Below are 25,849 nucleotides of genomic sequence, written 5' to 3'. Positions count from 1 at the left end.
TTTTTCACATTGCCCATCTTGAACAATACTAATACCATTGACTCAAATTGGTTTAACTGTTTTATATGTTTTATTGTAAGCTGCCCTGAGTAGACATTGTCTAGAAGAGTGGGATATAAATCTAATAAATAAATAACTAAATAAACTCCTGAAGCTGAGAAGCCATGGCGTGCTCCAGCACCTTCCCCAAGAACAGAACAGAAGATCGGTGGGTAACTGTTCAGTCCTACATGATCCAAGGAAGGCTTTTTCAACAGTGATTTTTTCAAACAAAGGTTTTTGCCATCTCTCTTTGCTTCCAGGTTTGGTGTGTTTCACACCGGACAAGACTGTCTGCTGGGAACTGGCTGAACAGCCAAAGAGGAGGAGAGGAATATGCGCTGCCTGGTAAGTGCTTCCAAGGTTCCAGCCTTGGAAGTGGTAAAGAGGAACAGTAAAGTTTCAATAGGAACTATCTTTTTGCTGGGTTAACTCACCCAAGCACTCTACTGCATCATGTCAGAATGACTTAACCTTCAGACAGGTGATCCACATATCTTCCAATGATCCTTTGGAACCACAATTACTCCAACACATATGTGAGAAGAGGGACATGGAGAAAACGGCTCTACGCATGGACATCACCAGATGTTCAATATATTTATTCACTTATCTTATTTATAGGCTGCCATCCTCCCAATAAGGGGACTCAAGGCAGCTCACAGCATTAAAAAGAGGATTTAAAACACATTGAGTTATACATTAAAAACAATGAAAGTCTAATCCCGATTAAAATACAGTGAATGATTAGAAATATGTAAAATGTTAAAAGCTATTTCAACTGAGACTCAGAACAGCAGCAATGAAGGAATTAGAAAAGATCAAATGTAAGAATATATCACAGAAGACCCAAGACCTTTATGATTTAAATACCTCCATCCATCAATTAAACCTTCCTTTTTCAATAATTTTCCAGTTCTTGCTCCACCAGCAGACATCTCCCTATTTTTTGATTGCGTCCCCTTTCATATTCAAAAGATAATTAGCATCTCCTCCCTGGATTATTTCTCCTGACACAAACTGCCGAAAATGTATGCACAATCTTTTGTACTGATTTATGCACAAAAGATTGTGCATAAATTTTGCCTGGCCTGTATCAAGAACATATGACCCAAAAGTAATCTATTGGCTGCCTAGTCTCCCTATGATCAATTATGTGCCTGCTGTCAGAATCCTACAGTTGATCTACCATTTCAAATTGAGAATTTTAAATCAAATTGTTACCCTCTCCCTTAGATTTCTTCATTGCACTGAAGTGCTCTCCTATATATTGCTCTAGATTTTTTTTTAAAAAAAATTATTTTATATTTACAAACCACAACATAAAACACATAAACCAAAATACAAATCAATTGTGTTCTGCACCACCCTAGTTGGGACCACCTGCAATCATCTTCTCCCATTGTCTTTATTCTTCTTTATTGTCCTCTTCTGCAGAACTGCATTGATTCCTGATTTGGAACTTTCCCTTCTTTTGTTAGCACATATTCAATAAATCTACCCCATATATATAGTGGAACAGGAGAGGGTACCAAAAAATTTATAATTTCTGCTACCCTCTCCTGTTCCATTAAAGTGCTCTCCTATATATTGCCCTAGATTTCTATCGTGTGTTTCTTATAGCAATAACACAGCAGTACCCAACTGATGAATAGCGCACACAATTCTGTATTGTTTATTTGGGAAATAAATTAAGTAATCTAATGTGTCACTCACTAAACTGGTTAGCTGTGCTTTCAGTCTTCTTTGAGTATATATTAAAGGATGTTAAGTGATTGTATTGCAACCGTATAAAACAAATTGTCTGCAAAACCTTGCTCTTCTTCTCCCCTCTCTGTCCTCATCCGCTCTCCACAAACCCTTCCCCTCTACCCAACTGATGGCACTAAGGTCACCTGACCTCCTGCATATTAAAACAAGCTGTTCCATGTGGAGTATTATTTGTGGGATCAATGGCTACTATTTTTTGCAGCAAAAACTCCTCGTTCTCCTAGCCCACACTTACATATAGACAGATATCAATGCAGATTTTTTTAAAATTTTCAGACTATTTTATAATTATATGAGCTGTTTCTTACTTTTAAATTTTAAATTCCAAGTGTTTTTAATCTGCTCTTACAATCACTCCAGCAAATTAGTATGATATACTGTAACTGGGTTGCTTATAATCTTTCCCCAAAGGTAAAAAAATGAACCAACCCAGGGACTATACAAGCAATCTTCTATTTTAACATTTTCTCCCTTTCTGCTTTCCTCTACCATAACTGCATTCTATTTCTTTGAGAAATCTGTTCCTCAGCTTTTCTGCTTTTTCAGTCCAACTCTTCCTCTCCTTAAACAAATCTTGCAGTTGTCCTCTTGCAGTTAGAATCTTAGCTTTATGTCCGGTCCAATCAATCTCAAGGGAAATCCCCAAATTCCTTGGTTCTAAAGTGACTCAGTAAAACAGCTTCCACTGTCTGTGCCACTTAACTGTTTCAGTAGCCAAGTCATTGAAGATTTCAATCCTGCCCCCTTTATACAACAACCCCTTTCATAGAGTAATGCAGCTGGAAAGTCCAGTGAGTCGAATCCCCTACTCAAATACAAATCAAAGGATATCTGCCAGGTAGTTGTTCAAATTTCTCTTGAATGCTTCCAGTGCTGAGAGCATACACCACTTCTTGAGGTAAAGCTAGTTCAATTGTTGTACTGGTCGGACAGTTGGATTTTTTTTCCTGGATATTCAAGTGAAATCTGGTTTCTTGTAATTTGATCCCATTGTTGCATGCCCTGCATTCTGGGATGATATGAGAACAGATCTTGTATAACAGCCTTTCAGGTATGTTAACAAGGAGGACCTTGTTAATGAGATTGAAGTGGTGGGAGCCTTAAGTGGGAGTGACCATGCTCTCTTGGAATTTGTTATATAGTGGGAATGGGAAACCATTCACGCATTCTAGACTTCAAAAAAGCCAATTTTTGTAAATTTAGAGAATTATTGGCTGACATTCCGTTGATGGAGGCACTAAAGGAGAGGGGAGTACAGGATGGATGAGAATTTTTTTAGAACTGAGATACTAAAGGTACAATCTAAGACTGTTCCAAGAAGGAAAAATGGGAGATGTCTAAAGAAACCAGAATGGTTGACTAAAGAAATTTAAACTTAGCTAAGTGCAAAAAAAAAAATGTACAAGAAATGGAAAAACAGGGAAAGCACCAAATAGCCAGTACATGTAGGGGGGTGGTAAGAAAAGCTGAAGTACAGCACGAACTTAGGCTTGCTAGAGAGATTAAAGATAATAAAAAGGAATTTTTTTTAGTTATGTGAGCATTAAAAGGAAAAAGAAGGAAATGATAGGGTCTCTGCATGGAGATGATGGCCAATTACTAACAGGGGACAGGGAAAAGACAGAACTACTCAACACCTTCTTTGCCTCAGTTTTTTCCAAAAAGGAAAATAGTGCTCAACCTGAGGAAGAATAGGTGAAATGCAGTGCGGGAAATGCAGCACAGAATAGGTCGAGAAGTAGTACAGGATTACCTGGCTACCTTGGATGAATTTTAGTCTCCTGGGCCAGACGAATTCCATCCAAGGATATTAAAAGAACTGGCAGAATATGAGAACCATTGGCAATAATCTTTGAGAATTCTTGGAGAATGGGGGAAGTCCCCACAGATGGGAGGAGGGCAAATGTCATCCCTATCTTCAAAAGGGGGGGAGGCTTAAAGAATTATCAACCCTTGTCTGACATCAATTCCTGGAAAGATTGTAGAGAAGAACATTAAGCAGTTTGTAATTACTTAGAAAGCAATCCTGTCATTACTAGAGTCAACATGGGTTTCTCAAGAACAAGTCATGCCAGACTAATTTGATCTCTCTTTTTTTGATAGTTACAGACCTGGTGGATGAAGGGAACACTGTGGATGTAGCATACAGTCGTGCCCCGCTGGATGATTAACCCACTCTACGACAAATCTGCTTAATGTTGAAGTTTTTGCGATTGCTTTTGCGATTGCAAAACAATGGTTTAAATGGGTTTTTTTCATTTCACAATGATCAATTCCCTGCTTAGGGAACTGATTTTCGCTTTACGACGATCAGCAAACAGCTGATCATTGGGCTTCAAAATGGCAGCTGGCTGAAGAAAATGGCCCTCCAGTTTTTAGAACTGATTTTTCACTTAACAGGCACCAGAAAATGGCCGCCGCATGCAGGATCTTCGCTGGACGAGCAGGTATTCAGCCCATTGGAACACACTGAACGGTTTTCACTGTGTTTCAATGTTTTTTAAAAAAATTCGTTTCTTTTCGCTCCACAGTGATTCCGCTGGAATGAATTAATGTTGTCAAGCAAGGCACCACTGTACTGTATTTTGATTTCAGTAAGGCCTTCAACAAGTTTCCTCACTATATTCTTGAAAAGAAGCTAGTAGAATGTGGAATAGATAGGGCTACTGTTGGGTGGATTTGTAATTGGTTGACTGAACAAACCTAAAGGGAGATCACAAATGGCTCCCCTTTGTCCTGGAAAGATGTACCCCAAGGTTCTGTTCTGGGTTCCGTATTATTCAACATTTTTATCAATGACTTGGATGAAGGAATAGAGTATGCTGATTAAATTTGCAGATGATACCAAATTGGCAGGATTTGCTAATTCCCCAGAGGACAGAATTAAAATTCAAAATGACCTTGACAGATTAGAGTCGTGAGTCAAAACTAACAAAATGAATTTCAACAGGGAGAAATGTAAGGTCCTGCAGCGAGGCAGAAAAAATGAACTGCACAGATATAGGATGGAAGACATCTGGCTAGACAACAGGACCTGTGAAAGGGATCTAGGAGTATTGGCAGACCACAAGCTGAACATGAGTCAGCAGTGTGATGCAGCTGCCAAGAAAGTCAATGTGATTCTTTGTTGCATCAATAGTATAGCGTCAAGATCAAGGGAAGTGATTGTTATTTAGTTGCTAAGTCGTGTCTGACTCTTTGTGACCCCATGGACCAGAGCACGCCAAGCCCTGTCTTACACTGCCCCACGGGAGTTGGGTCAAATTCATGTTGGTAGCTTCAATGACACTGTCCAACCATCTCATCCTCTGTCGTCCCCTTCTCCTCTTGCCCTCACAGTTTCCCAACACCAGGGTCTTTTCCAGGGAGTCTTCTGTTCTCATGAGATGGCCAAAGTATTGGACCCTCAGCTTCAGGATCTATCCTTCCAGTGAACACTCAGGGTTGATTTCATTCAGAATGGATAGGTCTGATCTCTTCCCAGTCCAGGGGACTCTCAAGAATCTCCTCCAGCACCACAATTCAAAAGCATCAATTCTTCGGCAGTCAGCCTTTATGGTCCAGTTCTCACTTCCATACATCACTACTGGAAAAAACTCAGCTTTGCCTATGCGGACATTTGTCGGCAATGTGATGTCTCTTTTAAAGATGCTGTCGGGGTTGGTCATTACTTTCCGCCCAAGAAGCAGGTGTCTTTTAATTTCGTGGCTGCTCTCAGCATCTGTAGTGATCATGGAGCCCAAGAAAGTAAAATCTGTCATTGCCTCCATATCTTCCCCTTCTATTTGCCAAGAGGTGATGGGACCGGTGGCCATGATCTTACTGTTTTTGCTGTTGAGCTTCAGACCACTTTTTTGGGGGGGGGGGAGGGAAGCGATAGTACAATTCTATTCTGCTTTGGTCAGACCTCACCTGGAGTATTGTTTCCAGTTTTTGGCACCTGAATCCAAAAATGATATTGACAACCTGGAACGTGTCCAGACGAGAGTGACTAAAATGGATAAAGATCTGGAAGCAATGTCTTGCCAGGAGTGGCTTAGGGAGTTGGGAATGTTAAGCCTTACAAAAAGAAGGTTGAGATGGAACATACAGTAATAGCTATGGGTTTCAAGCTTGAGAGGACAGGTTTGTTTTCCAGGGCTCCAGAGACTAGGACACAGAGCAACTACAGGAAAAGAGATTCTATCTGAATATTAGGAAGAACTTCTTGAGGGTCAGACCTGTCCGGCAGTGGAATAGGCTGCCTTGAAGGGTGGTGGAGTCTCCTACTTTGGAGGCTGTTAAGCAGAGGCTGAATAGCCATCTGTTTGGAGTAGTTTGAAGGATGTTCCAGTATGGGGGGTTGGACTGGATGGCCTCAGTGGTCTCTTCCAACTCTATGACTCTATGTTGTTTAATGAATGGAGCACTGCTGTTTGTTCTATAATGTGTACCTCTATTCACGTTTCTTGCTTAGGACCCAGTCTGCGAACTCTTTCAAAATTAAATCTTCTGACATCCAGGCAGGCAGAGGTTTTGAATGCACTTCAGGACTATATATCTCAAGACCACTGTCTTTTCTCCCTGTTTAAAATTCCTTAAATGGAAGTTTTTACGGCAATTACAATTTTCTCGATGCTCAACTTCATCTCTCAATATTCTTAATCCATTTTCCATAACATGATTGTTGTTGCTGCTCCTTTTGCTTGAACTCACATACCATCTCAGGAACACCTAAGATATGCTCTGGGTGGTTTACAACGTAATAATGGAAGGAACACTTTGCCTCCTACCAAGCTGGCACTCATTTAACCATCCTTGGTAGGATGGAGGGCTGAGTTGACCTTTTTCACCTCTTTTTGTCTTACCCACTGCCATTTGAACTTCTGCTTTCAAAGAGGTATACAATGTGGTTATGTTTACTGCCATCTTGTTTGATCTCCCCATTTCTATATTTATTTGCAAACTTATCTGTTTGCTGGGGTTCACTTTTAACAGTTCGAAGTTTGAAGCTCCATTCACATTACACGTACGTGCATGCTTTCTCTCCTTAAGGCTACTGCTGACTGACGATCTTTCAACATACAGTACATTTACATGGTTTCACCCCTGTGTATGTTCTTTGATGTGTATTAAGGTAACTGATCAGACTTAAACCTCTTCTGCATGCCAAGCATTTCTATAGCTTTTCCTCTGTATGAATTATTTCATGTGAACTAAGGTTAAATTTCTGACTGAAGCTGTTTTCGCATTCCATGTATTTATATGGTTTCTCCCCAGTGTGAGTTCTTCGATGGGAACGAAGGTGACTGCTCCGACTGAACCTCTTTCCACATTCCATGCATTCATATGGTTTCTCCCCCGTGTGAGTTCTATGATGTAACTTAAGGTCACCACTCTGAATAAAGCTTTTTCCACATAACATGCATTCATACGGTTTCTCCCCAGTGTGAGTTCTTTGATGTGAACTAAGGTGACTGCTTCGACTGAACCTCTTCCCACATTCCATGCATTCATACGGTTTCTCCCCAGTGTGAGTTCTTTGATGGAAACGAAGGTTACTGGTGTGTCTGAAACTCTTCCCACATTCCATGCAATTATATGGTTTCTCCCCTGTGTGAGTTCTTCTATGTGAACTAAGGCTGGTACTGTCAATGAACTTTTTTCCACATTCCATGCAATTATACGGTTTCTCACCTGTGTGAGTTCTTTGATGTGTATTTAGTTTACTGCTGTAACTGAAGCTCTTTCCACATTCCAAGCATATATATGGTTTCTCACCTGTGTGAGTTCTTTGATGTGAATTCAGGTTATCCTTCCGATTGAAGCTCAATCCACATTCCATGCATTTATATGGTTTCTCTCCTGTGTGAGTTCTTTGATGTAAACTAAGGTTGGTACTGTCAATGAAGTTCTTTCCACATTCCATGCATTTATACGGTTTCTCACCTGTGTGAGTTCTTTGATGTGAATTTAGTTTACTACTGGAACTGAAGCTCTTTCCACATTCCATGCATTCATATGGTTTCTCTCCGGTGTGAGTTCTTTTATGTAAACTAAGGTGACTACTCTGAATGAAACATTTTCCACATTCCATGCATTTATATGGTTTCTCTCCTGTGTGAGTTCTTTTATGTAAACTAAGGCTGGTACTGTCATTGAAGTTCTTTCCACATTCCAGGCATTTATAAGGTTTCTCCCCTGTATGAGTTCTTTGATGTGAATTTAGTTTACTGCTGGAACTGAAGCTCTTTTCACATTCCATGCATTTGTACGGTTTCTCCCCAGTGTGGGTTCTTTGATGTGACCTAAGGTTACCACTCTGTCTGAAGCTCTTTCCACATTCCATGCATTTATATGGTTTCTCCTCAGTGTGAGTTCTTTGATGTAAACTTAGGTTACCACTCCGACTGAAGCTCTTTCCACATTCCATGCACTCATACGGTTTCTCCCCAGTGTGAGTTCTTTGATGAGAATGAAGGTTACTGCTGTGCCTGAAACTCTTCCCACAATCCACACATTTATGTGGTTTCTCCCCTGTGTGAGTTCTTCTATGTGAACTAAGGCTGGTACTGTCAATGAAGTTCTTTCCACATTCCAAGCAATTATATGGTGTCTTCTCAGTGTGAGTCATTTCATGAATACAAAGATTGCTGCTTGCAGTGAAGCTTTTTCCAAACTGTATGCATTTATACTCTTTCTCCCCTCTCTCGGCTGTTTCATGTGAAAGAGGACTGCAGCTTACACGGATGCTGTCTCCGTGGTCTACACACTGATTTGGTTTTTCTACTGGGTCTACTCTGTCTGAGGTACATTTGAATGCTTTTCCTATGAAGGAATCCTTTCTGCTTTGTTCTCCTTTGGGTTTTTCCTTGATGATCAGGCTTTCACTGGGATCAACACCCTTAGAAGCTGCCAATTCCTTTTCACCCTTCATTGGGTGGCTTCCCTTCTCTTTTTTAACTCCTTTTGAACATTTCTTATTTTCTTTTTGAGCTTCACTCTCAATTCTTTTCACCAATTGAACAGATGGCTCCTTATAATGCTGATCAGCCTGTTTGTGGCCACCTTTTGAGACAGAGAGAGAAAGAGAGAAAGGTCCTTTAATAAAAAAGATGGTATAATTAAAAACATATATTCCCACACAGAAATAGAGGAGGATAGGCTTCTCAGCTGCATGAACAGCATTAAAATAATTGTGGTTAAAAATGAAAGGAATGTGATGGTTGGAGTCTAACACCCAATTAAGAAGCCCAATTAAAAAGATGCAGGTGAAGCCTCTGTAAAAGAAACAGTAAGAATTGTCAAAGATACATGATGTAATTAGCAGTTAGTTACCCTGATACCTTTGGGGTGCTACATTCTGCCAAACATGGACTTCTAAGAAGCTCCTGGCTTGTATTGCTGACACTTTCCTCCTACACAAAGGAGGAGGAAGAAACTGTTAGCTATTCTTGAATTGGTTCTAGCTAGTGGTCTTTACTGGATGAAGTAACAATAGCTAAAGGTGAGCATAAACCACACAGGGAGGCTAGATTTTAGGAGAGCCAATTTTAATAAGCTTACGACAATATTACTGTAGGTAAGATCTCACAGTAGGAGATCCTAACAAAAGAATCGAAAATGGGTGGGTGTTTAAGAAAAGCAATTCTAAAGTCACAACTACAAATAATTACAACAAAAGAATGTAAAATTGGAAAAAAGGAAAGGTGCTTCAAAACAAGTTCAGAGAGGACCTTAAAACAAAAAAGGCAGTTATAATAAGTGGAAAGAAGACCAGACCACAAAGGAACAGCAAAGTGGGAAAAATAATGCAAGGACAGCAATAGGAAAGGTGAGAATGAACTGAGGTTTTAAAGAGACTAAAAACAACAAGAAAACATTCTTCAATACAGCAAAACAAAAGGCAGATAAAAAGCTGCTTAATTAGTGGGGGGAAATGAAAATATGACAAAGGAAGTACTCAACTTTCATTTTAAGTAACTTTTTAAAATTAGACTGCGAGAATAGTGTAGATGTAATGTATCTTGACCTCAGGAAAGGTTTTGACAAAGTGCCCTGTGATATTCTGATTAGCAAATTAACAAAATATGGACTGACTAGAACATCAGGTGTATACACAGTTGGGTTACCGAGGGACTTCCAGTTTCAGCTCTGCCAGGCAGCATGCTTGTGGCTAAGCAGCTGTGATTTTATCTTATTTTACTTAATTTCATATGGCTTTATTGCATTTATCTAGTTCAAACTGCCACCTTACCTTCCGGCTGGAGGCATGATTTTAACCTTGTCAAAAGGAAACACAGAGATAATGACTGCTGGAACTGCCGAGAGACATTAGAAATACCTACTGCCTCTGTATTATACAATTGAAGCTTTGGAAAGAAAACAGAATAAATAATAACACCACTACTCCTTCCCCTGAGAACGACATCCTTGAACACAGAGAGAAGACCAGGCATAAGCACTAATCTCCAGGAGCCTCCGATAAACTAGTCTCTCATCTCCTAAAAGAAGCCACATCCCTTTCCCCCAGTGGGTAGCAAGCATCTACATGAATTAAGTCTGTGAGAAAAGCATCTCTTTTGTATAAGAGAAGCCATCTGCCTTTGGAGGGAAGTCTGGCACTCAGAAGGGGCCTTGCTCTGTCAATCTCGTTACTCACAGTTGGCTTACAGTGAGTAAAAGTCCTCTAAGGAACAGGGTAGAATAACCTGCCCTTTAATGGTTAACATTTAAAGTGCTTACCAGAGCTAAGAAGTTTTCTATAGAGCTGCTATTGACTGTAACTGTGCAAGGCCTATATTTTGCTCCCTTTGAGTGGAAGTTTATACCTGCACAAATAGAAGGGGCTACTAAATAAGCTAAATCTGTGGAGTGCAACCATGGTTGTTACTACGACCAATCTGTGGCAAGATTAAAAAACTCAAACTAGTAATCAACACAAGACTTCTTTGTGGCTACAGATCTCATTAGCCAATGTGAATATGCTTCTTCTCATAATCAAAGACCACTGATTATGGAATTTACATCACATTACTTACTGTGGACAATGTAGGCATAAGTAATAGGGAGACCCACCAGGAGGTTGCAGCCAACACACCGCAATCTGGAGAGGTGAGAAGCAATTGGTCTCTGGACAGAGAATTCCTAGAGAAGGCTCTCTCTGCCTCTATGGACTTTATAAACACCTAAACCTACCAACCCCAGGACCCAAGGAGAACCATTATGAAGGTGAAAATAGGTACCCAAGGGGTTCAAGGGCTTGGGAGTGAACAAATTAGGATTATTTACACCCAACTATGCAATCAGTGCTTCCTCTCAGCCCAATCCGCCTAGAGTGGTCGTAATTGACTAGATAGGTGGGATATAAATAAATAAATAAATAAATAAATAAATAAATAAATAAATAAATAAATAAATAAATAAATAAATAAATAAATAAATAAATAAAGCATCTTCAATAAGTTGCATACTTTAAATAAAGAAATCGCTGATTTTAAAGCAACACTACAATGCATTGCTGACATGATAAAGCTGGGGATTTTAAATGAAGCAGCACCTTCAAATCCTCAGCATACTGAACAGAGAGGACCTCAGGCAAAAAAGGAAATGTGCACAAAACATCCAACACAAAAAGATAACTCCCCAGCATTAAAAGGTCAGAGATACAGTCACCGGAAAAAACAACTCAGGACCGAATGCCCATCTCTGGGCTGACCCTAAAGGCTTGGGCAGACCCATATGACCTAAGCAATGCCACAGAGGGACCCGACTTAACATCTTCCAATCCAGAGTTACTGACTATAGACGAATGGCAGGGAAACACCCCAGAAGAACCCTATCCCCAGCGTCCACTTGCAGAGACAGCATGCAGAGAAAATGTACAGAGAGAAAATCCCCAAGGGACAGTAACCTCAGATAGTGAAGAGCCCACTTTGGCTGAAACCCCACCACCCCTCCCGTGAACCACATCACCATCTACAATTGGCCACTAAGAAAACTGAATGGCACCTGGGCCTCCAAGTGAGAAGTATTACAGATTGTAATAGAAATACAGTACTGGGTGAGGATTGGGATGCTCAAACGAACACAAAATGCTATTCTATATACCGCAGTAAGCCCAGGCTATTAAGAGGCAGGGTGTGCATGATACAGTGGTGCCTTGCATAGTGATCGCTCCGTATAGCGACAAAATCGCTTTGCGATGGACTTTTTGCCATCGCAAAAGCGATCGCTTTGTGATGGTCCCTATGGGGAAATTTCACTTTGCGATGATCGCAGGGAAGCGATCATCGGAAAGCCCCCATTTTGGGCCAGCTGATCGGCGGTTTCAAAATGGCCACTGGGTAAACAAAATGGCCAGCCACTGTGTTTCCTCACTTAAGAGGCACAAAAAATGGCCACCCCTATGGAGGATCTTCGCTTAAAAGTGAGTTTTTAGCCCATAGGAACGCATTAATTCCATTTTAATGTGTTTCTATGGGCTTTTTATTTTCGCTTAGTAGCGATTTTTCCTGCACGGATTAACATCGCTAAGTGAGGCGCCACTGTAATTTGCCGATATTAAACAGGCCCATCCTTTAAACAGGCCTGTTATACAAGTTTGAAAAAATAGCAGTATCCTTCAAATGGGGAATGCATACAACCTACTCAAATATCAACTTCAAATGGATCACAAAAGTAGACACATACAAACTAACAAAATCAGAGAAATTTAGGCTCCAGAACGAAGAGATGGCCCCTCAACCATTTTCGTAAAGAAGATAACAGCCAAAAATCTCAACTATGTTCCTCGCAGATCCAGGGCTGAAGCTTCCACCATTTACAATAGTTCACCTTCGAAAACTAATGCAGATGGCAGAGGAAAGGAAACGTATATTCATTTTGCAACCTTTCCAAACAATATCCCCTTTAACAAGCCCCATGACTTTACGGGCTTCACAATTGGTACTACCTCCAATTCCATCCCCGAGTGGCTCATGGGCAATAGATATGCCCCTTTAGTAGCTTTTTCCCAGAAATGACTATCGGCAGGCAAAAGGCAAACGGATAGGAAGAAGCCTTTGCCCTGGAATATTGCATGGGGCGGGGGAAACAAAAAGCCCTACTTCACAAAGATCCCATAGTCTGAAATGTATCAAAGATTACTTACCCATGCAAAGATGAAAGGTTTTCCTTTACAGTGGGATCTTGCGAACGGCTTGACTTACGAACTTTTTGAGTTACGTACTTCTCCATCTGCAAAAATCCATTTTGACTTGCGAACGGAGAATTGACGTACGAACCAAAATGTGGGGGGGAAAGGGGTGGCATAGGCGGGGAAACTGCTGTCGTTCGTCCATTGGCCAGGGCAGTGCCTGCTGCAGCTGCGGCTGTTCCTGCCTGTGCTCTGGCTGGTGCAGATACGGATCAAATTGTTTTCAATGCATTCCTATGGGAATACAGATTTTGACCTGCGAACTTTTTGACTTGCGAACCGCCTTCCAATACGAATTAAGTTCACAAGTCAAGACCCCAATGTATTAGAGGGACACAAAGAAACCAAAACAACAGAGACTGGGCCAGTAAAGACTATCCTTTACCCACAACAACTAGTCCCCTCAACCACAGAAATTGTCAGTCACCAGATGCAGGTATCTCAGCCTGCTCTGGAGAAGCTTATGATACACAAGGAAGGGAACCCCATTAAAATTCTCTCTGCCAGAGGAGGCGTAATGACCCCAAAAGTAGACAAACTGAAACTTCATGAACGAAATGGGCCACCAGACATTCAAGCATTCTATCATGGAATGTGGCAGGCTGGACCAGATGTATCTCCCATACCCATGATACTCCTTTTTTCTGCTGTAAATATTACATCATTCTTCTGCAAGAAACCTAGTATGACAAAGACATAGTACTAGACAGTTTGAACTCTTTCATGTTAAGGGCAATCCCAGGGCATGGACCAGGGAAACTGAAGGGGGGGGGTTGGGCATTCTGGTATCAACAGCTCTGAAAGTGAAATCTATGATGAACAAGACAGCTGGCCATGGCAGTAGTACTAATAGGAGATATGAAAACCCTATTGATTACAATGGTGCCTCAACTTACGAACTTAATCTGTTCCAGAAGATATAAGTCAAAATAGTTGTAAGTCGAAGCAGCATTTCCTATTGAAATGCACTGAAACCTGATTAATCCGTTCCGGCTATTTTTGGGTTGTATTTCAAGGTGCTGGTTGTAACCCGAGCATTCATTCCCATAGGAACTAATGCAAATGCGGTTAATCCGTCCTCTACCACTAGAGGGAGGATTTTTCTTCTTTTAACCTAAGATGACTTAGGTTCAAAAAAAGGGCACAAAAAGAGGGAGGGAGGGAAGGAAAAATGGGGAAAAGAGAAAAGGAAGAAGGTCATCCCTGGGGTACACAGGCCCCTCAGACAAAGGTTTGTGATGTTAAGCACCTAAAGAGATTAGAAAGAGAGAGAAAACAATGGAGGGAGCAGACTTGAGTCTAAACCACATTTTACACCATTCCAGCAACCAGAGCCCTTTAGAAAAAGGTTTCTGATTAACAAAAAGACTTTGAAGTCTAAACCACATTTCACACCATTCCAGCAACCAGAGCCCTTCAGAGAAAGGTTTCTGATTTTAAAACAAAAATATTTTGGAGTCACATTTTAAACACACACAATTTAAAACACAAGAGGTCTCAGTACACAAACCCTAGGAGCCACAGAATGCAAAAATCAATCAATCTATCAAATCAATCAATCAATTAAGCAAGCAAGCAACGTATTAGCAAAGGCTTTCATAGCCAGGATTTAATGGTTGTTGTGGGTTTTTTGGGGCTCTTTGTATACCAGATACCTTGCAGTTGTGGCCAGGTATATATTGGAACCACAAAACGAAGCATTCACACCAGAAACAAAGGACATGAAAGACACTGCAGACTAAAACAACCGGAAAAATCAGCAGTAGCTGATCATGCCCTAAAACAAGCTGGATATGAAATTGTATTTCAAATATTGGACAAAACCAACAATAGTTACATTGAACTGCGCAGGGAAGCCATTGAAATCCACAAACACCAGCAGAGCTTCAACAAAAAAGAAGAAAGTTTAAAACTCAACATAGCTTGGCTCCCAGCACTGAAAAATACAACCTGCAAAAGGTCAACGAATTCTACCCAGCCACAAGGACCAGTGATCACTATACACAAAAGACCAGCTAACAACACCCATCAATCACAGTGACAGATAATCTCTCCTCCTTATCAGAACAATAAACCCACAACAAAAAAGCAAAGCAAAGCGTGCTGCTTATATACCACCCCATACTGCTTCAAGCACTCTCTGGATGGTTTACAGATTAATTATGCAGCCTACACATTAAGGACAAAAGCTGATCCTACAGCTATAAATACTCAACTATCCAACAAACTGCACTAGAGCACAGACAGAGTTCTGACTCTTGTCCTCTGAAGATGCTGGGCGCAGAGACTGGCAAAAGATCTTGATTGGCCTCACGAACCAGCTAAAGAGAGTGGAATGACATTTAACAGGAGCAAGTGCAGAGTTCTATGAGCACAAGTGACCAGGGAGAGGACACAGGGAGAGCTAAGAAGAGTTTGATGGGGGATTCTCCTAACACAGTGGTCCCCAAACTTTTCCCCAGTGCAGACTGGTTGGGGGTGGCACGCTCACATAGGAGGCGTGGCACGCCCACTAGTGGGCACAGCACAGTCATGCACATGCACATGGCGTAGGAGATCTGTGTCTGCGGCTCAGTCCTGCCAAGGCTGCAGAGTGCTGCTGGGTCGTGGACCGGGGATTGGGGACCCCTGTCCTAACAGAGCATAGCAGAGGCATAAATCTGAGAGAGAACCTAGGGCAGTGGTGGCGAACCTTTTTGGGCTTGTGTGCCCAAACTGGGAAGAGCGGTTGGCGTGCCGCCACTGCGGAACTGGAAGTGGCAGTGGAAGGGGGAATCCCGGCATGGAGGAGCCTTGAGACCCCCACTCTGGGTCTGCTGCTGGATCCACCTGCCGAAGTGCCAGCACCACAGCTGCAGACGCCTTCTCAGGTTTGGCTGCATGGGGTGGGAGTAGCGATCTGGCGACTTATGGCTTGTGTGCCAGCAGAAAGGGCCAGCTGTGGCACATGTGCCATAGGTCTGCCTTTGCTGCCCTAGGGAGTGGGCTTACAGAGAGAGCTAATAAGATCTTGATCAGGAAAATATTGTAAAGACAGGGTCTATTGAAGAGACCAAAGAAAAGGAGAAACCAAGCAGACCAAGACAGAGAGGTGACTGATTTTGATCAACACTAGCAATGACCTGCAGAAAACTCCTGGGAATTCCCCTTGACAGGGCACCATAAGAAAAATCTGGCGTGTGCAATATTTGTCTTTCTGTCTGAAAATAACACAATGTACATATGTAGCAAATGCACACTGGTAGCATTGTTGGAAGAAAAAGTGAAGTAAATGGAAGAGCAAGTGACCAGGCTTAAGGGAAGATGAAGGATACCTATAAATCTTGAGCAGCAGCAGTCAAAGAAAGCACTGGATGTGGAAGAACAGCAAAACAAAGCAGGAGAGGAAAATGTGAGGACAGAACAAGCACAGTGAGGAAGCACCATGGAAAAGAATCACAGAAGCAAAAGAAAGAGAAGATATGGTGTAGCGGAATGCAAAAAGGAGATGTCATTCTTGCCTGTCCATCACAGCAGAAAAGGGGGAGGAACCAAGGATGGAGCAGGAGGGGCGGAGCTACAATGACAGTTAGAGGGTTGGAAGGACAGTTAGAGGCAGTTGGAGTCAGAGAGAGGTAGAAAGAGTCAGGGACCAGAAGATGTATAGAGAGTGTTAGGGTTTAGGAACAGATCAAATGGGGTTAGGAAAGGAAATTGAACAGTTTACAACATATGGAACAAGCAGGAATGAACTGAAAGATGAGAAATATTGATTTAAAACCTGCAATAGTTCTGAATACAAGTGACATGAACACCTGAACCAACTCATATTTGATTCTCCTTATGATTTGTTCAATAATAAAAGATTATTTAATTAAAACCCCTGCTTCCTAAGATATACGACCCTTTGGGGTGGCAGCTCCTGTGTGGGACGTGAAGTGGTATTAGGAGAATACCTGGTGGCAGTGATTAAGGGAGTATAAAACCTTTGTGGAGCCCAAAGAAATAAGGGCCACAAAGGGGAAATGCCACACGTTTCACCAGCTGAACTGCAAAACCACTTTCAGATTTATTCTCGAAGGCTTTCACGACCGGGATCTGATGGTTGTTGTGGGGTTTTTTGGGCTCTTTGGAACATCAGGAAGAACAACCTTCAGGACACGGCCAAAGAGCCCAAAAAAACCACAACAACCACTTTCAGATTGTTGAAGAGGAATCTGGGGGACAGATTGGCTGAACAAATGACACACCCAAGAGGAACTACCAGGAAATCACATCAGATATCGATACTCTGGGATGGAAACTATGGGGACCAGATATTCTTCTTGACTAACCTATTAGTACTCAGAAAAAGAACAGAAAAGGAGAGGAAAAATGTTCCAGATGAACTACTAGCTTGGAAGACGGTGCTGATAGAAGCAACTTGGATTGTAGGACCATTGGCTACACTTCCTGGAAGATTGACTACTGGCAAGTGATGTGTTGCACCTCACAATGCCTGGGAAGATGTTTGGCCAAAGCATGAATCATCTCATCCAGAGGACTTTAAACTGAATTGGAGGATAGGTGCCAGCTCAGAGGTAAAAAACTGATAAAGGCTTACACAGATTGAGAGGAACAGACTGATCAGCTCCAACGGGTCCCAAAAATAATCTTCATAAAAAGATATGAAGGAAAAGAAACCAAAATCCCCACACACATCACTATGTATACATGAGTGCCAGAAGTATGGGAAACAAAATCATCATCATCTTAGAACTGCAGAGCTGGAAGGATCCCTATGGATCATTTCCAGCCCTTATCAACGAGACACAGTAGGGAACCTATCTCCCAAACACTGGCTCTGCAGCCAGAGACCTGAAGAACCGAGCTATCCAGTAGCTCAGAAGAAACTAACAACTCAAAGTCTTAGTTCAGGATGGTAACTATGACTTGATAGGTGTAACTTGAACTTTGTGGGATGATTCCCATGACTTGAATGCAACAACAGAAGGATATAAATTGTTCAAAAAGAGCAGAAAGAATGGGAAGTGAGATGGAGTCAAAGTTTATGTAAAAAATGTGCATTCCTGCACAAAATTATAGAAAAATGGGCTTATTTATCCCATCAAGAGCAGCTTTATTAATTTTATTGGGGCAAAAAACAAAATATGGTAGTTGCAATTGACTACCAACCATCCAATTAAGATGAGGCAGAGGAAACCTTTGAAAAACAACCTGAGGATTACCAAGGAACACAACGTAGTACTAAATTTCAATCACCCTGACACATGTTGGGGAGCAAAATCTGACAAATATGGACCTTCCAAGGAATTCCTGGCTTGTGTTGCTATTAAGTTTGCCACACAAAAAGTAGAGGATTAAATTCAAGGAATAGATATTTTTGACTAGATTCTAACCAATAGAAAAGAGCTGATGGAAGAAAAATCAGTAAGGGGAACACTGGGGGAAAGTGTCCTTGTTCTGCTTCAGTTCTTGATTTTAAAGGAAACAAAAGCACAGTGTAGCCATGTGCATATGGTGGAGTTTAGGAAAGCCGTTTTTAAAAAACTCAGAACAAAAGTAAAGTCTACGTCAGGAGACTCTACCAGGAAAACAAAAAAGGACAATGGAGAAAACAAGCAAGCAAATAGGAAGATGGCAGGGGCAAGTTGGAAGGGGGAAAATCTTTACCAATAGGTTAGTGGCAAGAACCAGTACGTTGATTTTTTTAAGAAAACCTTCCCAGTGTTAGTTTGTGCAAAACTGTTATTTTCCCAGCAGCTTGTCTACACCAGCACCCGTTTTGTAGGTTTTGAAATTATTGCTTATTGTTACCAAGGTCCACTTGGTAGGCAAGGAAGAATGTATGTCAGTGGCATAACAGAGACTCCCACTTTCTTTTTACCTTTTGTTCATCTGATTGTAACAGTTGATTGTAAGTAAAGACCCACTTTTCAATTTAAATGCTTCTAAAGTGATATTTAATACACATAGGACTAATAATTGTGAGTAGGAGGTTATGTCTGAAACTTTGCGGATGTTATTTTTTTCATCCCACACTCTACTAGCTAGATATAACATTTTACCAAAGTTATTCAGCAAAAGGAAGCCATATGCTAGTGTTTAAAAGAGCTAAGCAGGGCTGTTGAGGACAAGACAATACCCCGGTTTAGGGCTCACCACAGGGTCACTATAAGTTGGGAGGAAACTTGATGGCCTGTAACAAGGCAGTCTGAGGTATCAGAACAGTATCAGAAGAACCATAAGCATGAACATGGATGATGCAGCCTTCCAAATCATGTATCAGCAATATTCAGAGAACAGCCCAACAGTACTGGCAAATGAAGGTGTAACAGACCACATATCCCATGGTGCTAGACAAGGATGTCACCTTTCCACAATATTATTTGCTTTAGCTACAGAACTCTTGACCAATGTTATTACAAAAAATAAATTAATTTGCAGCCGGCACTAAAATTGGTTTATATGCTGAAAATTTATTAATAACAGGAAACCCATTAATGGGTACAGAATGATACTCAGAGGGTGATGATGAATGGGTCCTTCTCTAACTGGGAGGCAGTAACTAGTGGGGTACCACAAGGCTCAGTCCCGGACCCGGTGGCCTTCTCTATCTTTATTAATGACTTGGATGAGGGAGTGCAGGGAATGCTTGTCAAATTTGCAGATGATACCAAATTGGGTGGAATAGCCAACAAAATTCAAAATGGCCTTGATAGGATGGAGCACTGGGTCAAAAGCAATAGAATGAAATTCAACAGGGGTTAAGTGCAAATTACTGCACCTCGGAAAAAGAAATGAATTGAACAGTTACAAGATGGGGGATACCTGGCTTAGGAAAACTACGAGCAAGAAGGATCTTGCAATTGTCATAGATCAAAAGCTATATAAGAGCCAACAGTGTGATATGGCTACAAAAAAGGGCAATGCACTTTTAGGCTGCATTAATAGAAGTATAGTTTCCAAATCCCATGAGGTGCTAGCCCCCCTCTATTCAGAACTACAGGTTGATATTGAAAAACATTTGTTTAGTATAATTTTGGTTTATGTATTTTATGTTGTAGTTTATAAAATAATAATAATTTTTTAAAAAACAAGGATGATCAGGGGCCTGTAAACCAAGCCTTATGAGGAAAGGCTGAAAGAATTGAGCATGTTTAGCCTTGAGAAAATAAGACTAAGGGGTGATATGATAGCACTTTTTAAATATTTGAAAGGCTGTCATACAGAGGGGCAAGATCTGTTCAAAATCATCCCAGATTGCAGGACACGCAACAATGGGTTCAAACTTGATTTTGAATGCATATCAAGAAAAACTTCCTAATTGTTATAGTATGACAGTAGAACCAGTTATCTCAGGATTTGGTGAGTGATCCAACACTGGAGGCATTAAAAAAAAAACTTGGATCATCATTTAGCAGATATTCTTTGATTGTATTCCTGCATTGAGCAGGGAGATGCACTTGATGGCCTTGTAGGCCCCTTCCAACTTTACTTTTCAATTATTGCATGATTCTATGAATGGTTACGGATGGGGCAAAATTATACTGGTTTGGCTTTAAATGGGGAGGACGACATTTTGAAAAGTCCAGTGGAGTCCTGGTTTTGTATCTTCTAAGGTCAATGGAATGTGGGCAGAAAGGGATTACTCAATTTGACTGTATTATTCTGAAAGATAAATATATTGTTGTGTATTAATTGGGTTATCAGCCCTGTATTATAATCTCCCCCCCCTGCCAGATTGCCAGTAAAAGTTACAAAGAAAATTTAAAAAACAGAGTCTAACTGGTCTGAAGTTGAACTTTTGGCTACATCAGGGATTTAGTTCTGTTCCTGGCACAGTGGATCTGTGGGGATGGTTGCCTTTTATTGCTTTCTATCAGCACGTCAGATTCCGTCACAGAGTATATATTTTGGGAATTGTTTCATGGGGGAAAATGTGATAATTGATTTTGCACTTCAAAATACTACGGCCTCACACCCCCTTGCAAAATACAAAACACTGAGGAGTGAAAAGTATTCTAAAATGCAATGCGGTGATGTTCAAGGGCTGGCCCTATCTATCACTAGGCAAAGGAAAGTTTTAATCTTCGAGAACGCATGCTGAGTGACAGGGAGCAGTGCCAAGCTGGGCATGTGCTACGTGAGTTGTTATGAAGACCCCAAACTAGCCTGCTACCCCATGGTACAGAAAGTATAGCAGCCAGCTTGTTAGCTCAGCCTCTCACATGCCTCAAAAACGCAGTTAGGGAGGCGATAAATCAGAAGCAATTTTAAAGGTGAGGCTGAGGAGCCTAACGCTGAGGGAGGCCCGGAAGGAAAAGACAAGAAATAGGGCCTTCTTGGCGGTGGCTCCTCGCCTCTGGAATAACTTACTTCCTGAGATTCGCGTAGCCCCCTCGCTGGGTATCTTTAAGAATCAATTAAAAACATGGCTGTTTAGGGTGGCCTTTCCATCAAATAATCCCTGACGCTCCTGACACCCTTTCCTTCTCTTATCGTTCCTTTCACTTTGTGTAATGTTTTATTATTAATAATTGTTTATATATTAATTTTATTGTAGTAGTATTTTTGTTGTTAGCCACCTAGACTGGTCCTGACCCGACCAGATAGGCGGGATATAAATAAAATAAAATAGATGATAACAATTCACCTTTGCTCAGACCCCACCTGCAATCGTTACCCAGTTCTGGGCACCATCATTGAAGAAAGACACCAACAAGCTGGAATGTGTCCAGAAGAGGGCAACCAAGATGGTGCAAGGTTTGAAAACCAAGACCTGTCAGGAAGTGTTGAGGGAGCTGCATATGCTTTGTCTGAAGAAGAGAAGGTTGAGAGGTGATATAATGCCCGTCTTAAAATATTTCAAGGGCTGACACATGGAAGATGGAGCACAGGCGACTTCACTGTTATATTAGCCCTATCACGGTTTTCACTTTAATGGGAAGATGGTATATCAGTACTTAAATTCCAAAAAGGAGATAATTCCTGTCAGGCTATTAAGAGGTGAACTGAGACGATGAGTTGTAAGAAATGCAATTTACTGGCTCAATTATTAAAATAATGTTTTAATAAGACATATTACTATTGACCAAAAGAAAAAAGGAAGGCTTACCAGGAGAGTCCAACAGCCACCAGATCTCCTCCACAACTTCTCTCTGCAAAGCTTTCTAGTCCTGACTCAGGAAAGCCCACTCTTCCTATGTAAAAAGCACGACCACTTCCTGAAACGTCACCAGATCCTGAAAGAAAAAAGAAACAATTTCTCTTCACAAAGTGAACGAAGAAGACTGGCTCACGCAGTCGACAGACAACAGAAATGCGTTGTTTCCACCTAGCAAGGTGCGTAGAGAGGTAAAGTATCCAGTTTGCCTCCCATCCACCTGTGCAACACTAAACCCACTTTATTGTGTGCCATGAGTACTCCAAGACAAAGCCAAGATTCCTGCTTAGGCATTTCTGGCGTCCTTTACTCACCTGGGAGAGAAAAAGGGGGATCAGTCGAGGACGATTCAGACTCTTTTACAGTCTCACTAGCAGAACGAGGCGCCTTTCAGAGCTGTGGTTTTAAACAAAAAATAGCTTTGTTGTTTATTCTAGCATGAGAATTTTTAAAAATAAAGACAAAGAGCCTGGGGCATCTTAAAGGCTAAAATCTTAATGCTGGAGACCAAATTTACTTTCTCACACCCTAGGACTGTCACAGCCAAACACACACCACAAGGCCAAGTGGGGTGGCAGCTCATCCACCAAGGGACAAGGGTTTCGTTCTATAAGCCCAGGAGGTTCACAGTTTAAGACCTGAGGTGATGGAGGGCGGGAGGGCGAGGGCAAAAATAAAGGAAAAGGCATCCCAGAGAGGAGGGGAGGCCAGAACAAAGCGAGGCGAGGAGGAGATGCAGCAAAAGCAGCAGCGGGAAAAGGGACGAAGGGGGGGGTGGGCTGGGAGGGGGCGAGGGAAGGGTGGCGTCTCTCCCCTTAGGAAAGGGGGTAGCAGGGATAGGAAGGGGGGGCTCCATCAGTGGGGCTCAAGGAGGGGGGGTGCCTCCTTCCCACCATCTCCTCCTCCTCCTCCAGCCCACCTCCCCCTGCCCTGCCCCGGAGAAGGGACAGAAGAGAGGCTGAGGGAGAAAAGAAGCGGGTCACCCAGGAGCCGCCATTTTATGCCCCTCGCTGACAGGCGGGAGGAGGACGACTAGGAGGGGGGGAACCACAAGGGTCCCTGGGCCTGGGGGGTGAGGGAAATGGCGGGAAAGGCTGCCCGGGGAGGGAAGCGAAAGGGGGTGGATGTGGGGAAGCCAGGTGAGAAGACACCCCGCCGCTTGGAGGGAGAAGGTTGGCTTTGGGAGGCGGGCGAGCCGCAAAGAGATGCCCGGTCTTCCTCTCACCTTCTTTCCTGCCTCCCTTTCCCAGGCAAACACCGGCAGAGGGGGGAACAGGAGGGGCGCCCAACCGGAATAAACAGCGGCGACGCCCCTCCCGCACCTGTTTTCCAGCCCCGCCCGCCGTATCTCCCTGCCCCCTCCTCCCCCCTTTCTTTCCAACGACCCTCCAGGCGGCGCCTGCGCGCTCTTGACTTCCCACCCTGGGAGGGGGACGGAGGCGCATGCGCAGCGGTGTGGCTGGGGGAAGCCGCGGAGGAGGAGGGGGGAGGGGAGAGAGGTCTTTTAACGGCTTTGGAACAGGCAGGATTCCAACAGGTGAAGATGCATCACCCGCTTGGGACCCATTTCCTCCCTGCCTCCTCCTCATGGTTCCTCTCCCGCCTGGAGACAGAAGACCCTGCAAATATAAACATCAGGAAAACGTTGGCGCCCGGGGGACAATAATGAGGGATGTTCTTGGACTGCAACTCCCAGAAGCCTTCACCCGCTAGCTGTGCTGGCAAAGGCTTCTGGGAGTCGCAGTCTGAGAATAGTTGGGTTATCCAAGGTTAGGAGCCACGCCTCTCAGAGCACCTGGAAGAGACACCCACCAAATAATTTTAATTTATGTGCTATGGGACACTTTTGTCTAGAGGGGCGGGGTAAAAATAAATAAATAAATAAGATCTCATTTATTAACACGACCAAACTGGCTTCTTTGCTTTGGGTCCTTTGGAAGAGAAAAATGTGGGAATTTAAAAATAATAAGAACAGGAATAGTAAATTCATTTATAGGGCAAACCCATAAAACCTTTCCTCGGTGTTCTCGTTCTTATCTACGCTCATCCTATCAGACATATATATATTGTCTGATAAAAAATATCTTGTGTGTGTGTGTGTGTGTGTGAATAACACTGTGGTGCCTCTCACATGAACAACAACAAAAACAAAAGAGAAACTCATAATCTTCAGGGGTGGGGACTCCCAGTCACTGCCCCAAAGATGTGCAGATCAATGAGGGGATCAACAAGTTTGTGAGCTGGGTCTTCCGAATGGCAGAGATCTTGTGGTGCAGCCGTCAGACTGCAGTCAAGATTCCTGCTAACGTCCTCAGTATGAGCCCAGCAAGCCCAGGTAGCACACTCAACGCTGATTCAACCATCCACCCTTCCCAGGTTGGTCAACTGAGTTCCCAGGTTGCTGGATTTGGGGTGCAATAAAGTATAGCCTGCATAGCTTGATTGTAAACAGCTTGTTGTTTTTGTTTTTGTTTAGTCATTAAGTCATGTCTGCCTCTTTGTAACCCCATGGACCAGAGCACGCCAGGCCCTCCTGTCTTCCACTGCCTCCCGGAGTTGTGTCAAATTCATGTTGGTAGCTTCAGTGACAAAGTCCTGCCATCTCATCCTCTGTCGTCCCCTTCTCCTCTTTCCTTTGCACTTTTCCAACATCAGGGTCTTTTCCAGGGTGTCTTTTCTTCTCATCAGATGGCCAAAGTATTGGAGCCTCAGCTTCAGGATCTGTCCTTCCAGTGACCACTCAGGGTTTATTTCCTTCAGAATGAACAAGTTTGTTCTCCTTGCAGTCCAAGGGACTCTCAAGAGTCTCCTCCAGCACCACAATTCAAAAGCATCAATTCTTCAGCAGTCAGCCTTCTTTATGGTCCAGCTCTCACTTCGATACATCGCTACTGGAAAAGCCATAGCTTTGACTATTCGGACTTTTGTTGGCAAGGTGATGTCTTTGCTTTTTAAGATGTTGTCGAGGTTTGTCATCACTTTCCTCCCAAGAAGCAGGCGTCTTTTAATTTTGTGGCTACTGTCACCATCTGCAGTGATCATGCAGCCCAAGAAAGTGAAATCTGTCACTGCCTCCATGTCTTCCCGTTCTATTTGCCAGGGAGGGGGGTAGTGGCCATGATCTAAGTTTTTTTGATGTTGAGCTTCAGACCATTTTTTGCGCTCTCCTCTTTCACCCTCATTAAGAGGTTCTTTAATTCCTCAATTCCTGCCATCAGAGTGGTATCATCTGCATATCTGAGGTTGTTGACATTTCTTCCGGCAATCTTAATCTCAGTTTGGGATTCCTCCCAGGGCTTGGGATTCCTCCCAAGGTAAACGGCTTAGAGAGTGCTTTAAGTCCTATGGGGGAGTAAATAAATCACACACAATGTTTTATTTTAGTGGCCATTAACAGCAGAGTGTACAAGAAGGTGCTGATAACTATTGAGCCTTTTCCAGAAAAAATTCAGCTCGGAAACTGTAACTGCCACACTATTCTACATATTCCGCCAGGAAGTCAATGCACTTCCAACATCTGTCCTGCAGCTTCTTAAGTCCTTGCAAATAAAAATTCTTCCGACTGCTGGTGTAACCCTTGTAGTGTTCAGCCCTGCCCTCACCTGTCCGTCACAGCTGAGCAGTGGAAAAGGAGCCAATGAGTGAATGGAAGGTGGTGCTAAGGGGGGGAATGGCTTGTATATAAAGGGGGGGTATGGAGTATGAGGAAGAGAGTTTTG

General features: G+C 42.5%; 1 protein-coding gene across 1 annotated transcript in view; it reads right to left on the bottom strand.

Moving 5' to 3' along the window:
• LOC144587410 (uncharacterized) overlaps positions 1-23,590 on the bottom strand; it is a 32,769-nt gene extending 9,179 nt beyond the window's left edge. The window contains 4 exon segments of the mRNA XM_078387999.1: positions 7,113-8,856; positions 9,127-9,206; positions 22,083-22,209; positions 23,356-23,590. Of these exon segments, the coding sequence (XP_078244125.1) occupies positions 7,113-8,856; positions 9,127-9,206; positions 22,083-22,209; positions 23,356-23,575 (2,171 nt within the window). The 5' untranslated portion in view covers positions 23,576-23,590.
• Positions 23,591-25,849: the final 2,259 nt, after the last annotated feature.

This window comes from Pogona vitticeps, chromosome 2, assembly GCF_051106095.1.
Source record: "Pogona vitticeps strain Pit_001003342236 chromosome 2, PviZW2.1, whole genome shotgun sequence".
NCBI lineage: Eukaryota > Metazoa > Chordata > Lepidosauria > Squamata > Agamidae > Pogona > Pogona vitticeps.
Note: the sequence above shows the minus strand (reverse complement) of the source record. Positions and strands in the feature narration are given on the sequence as shown.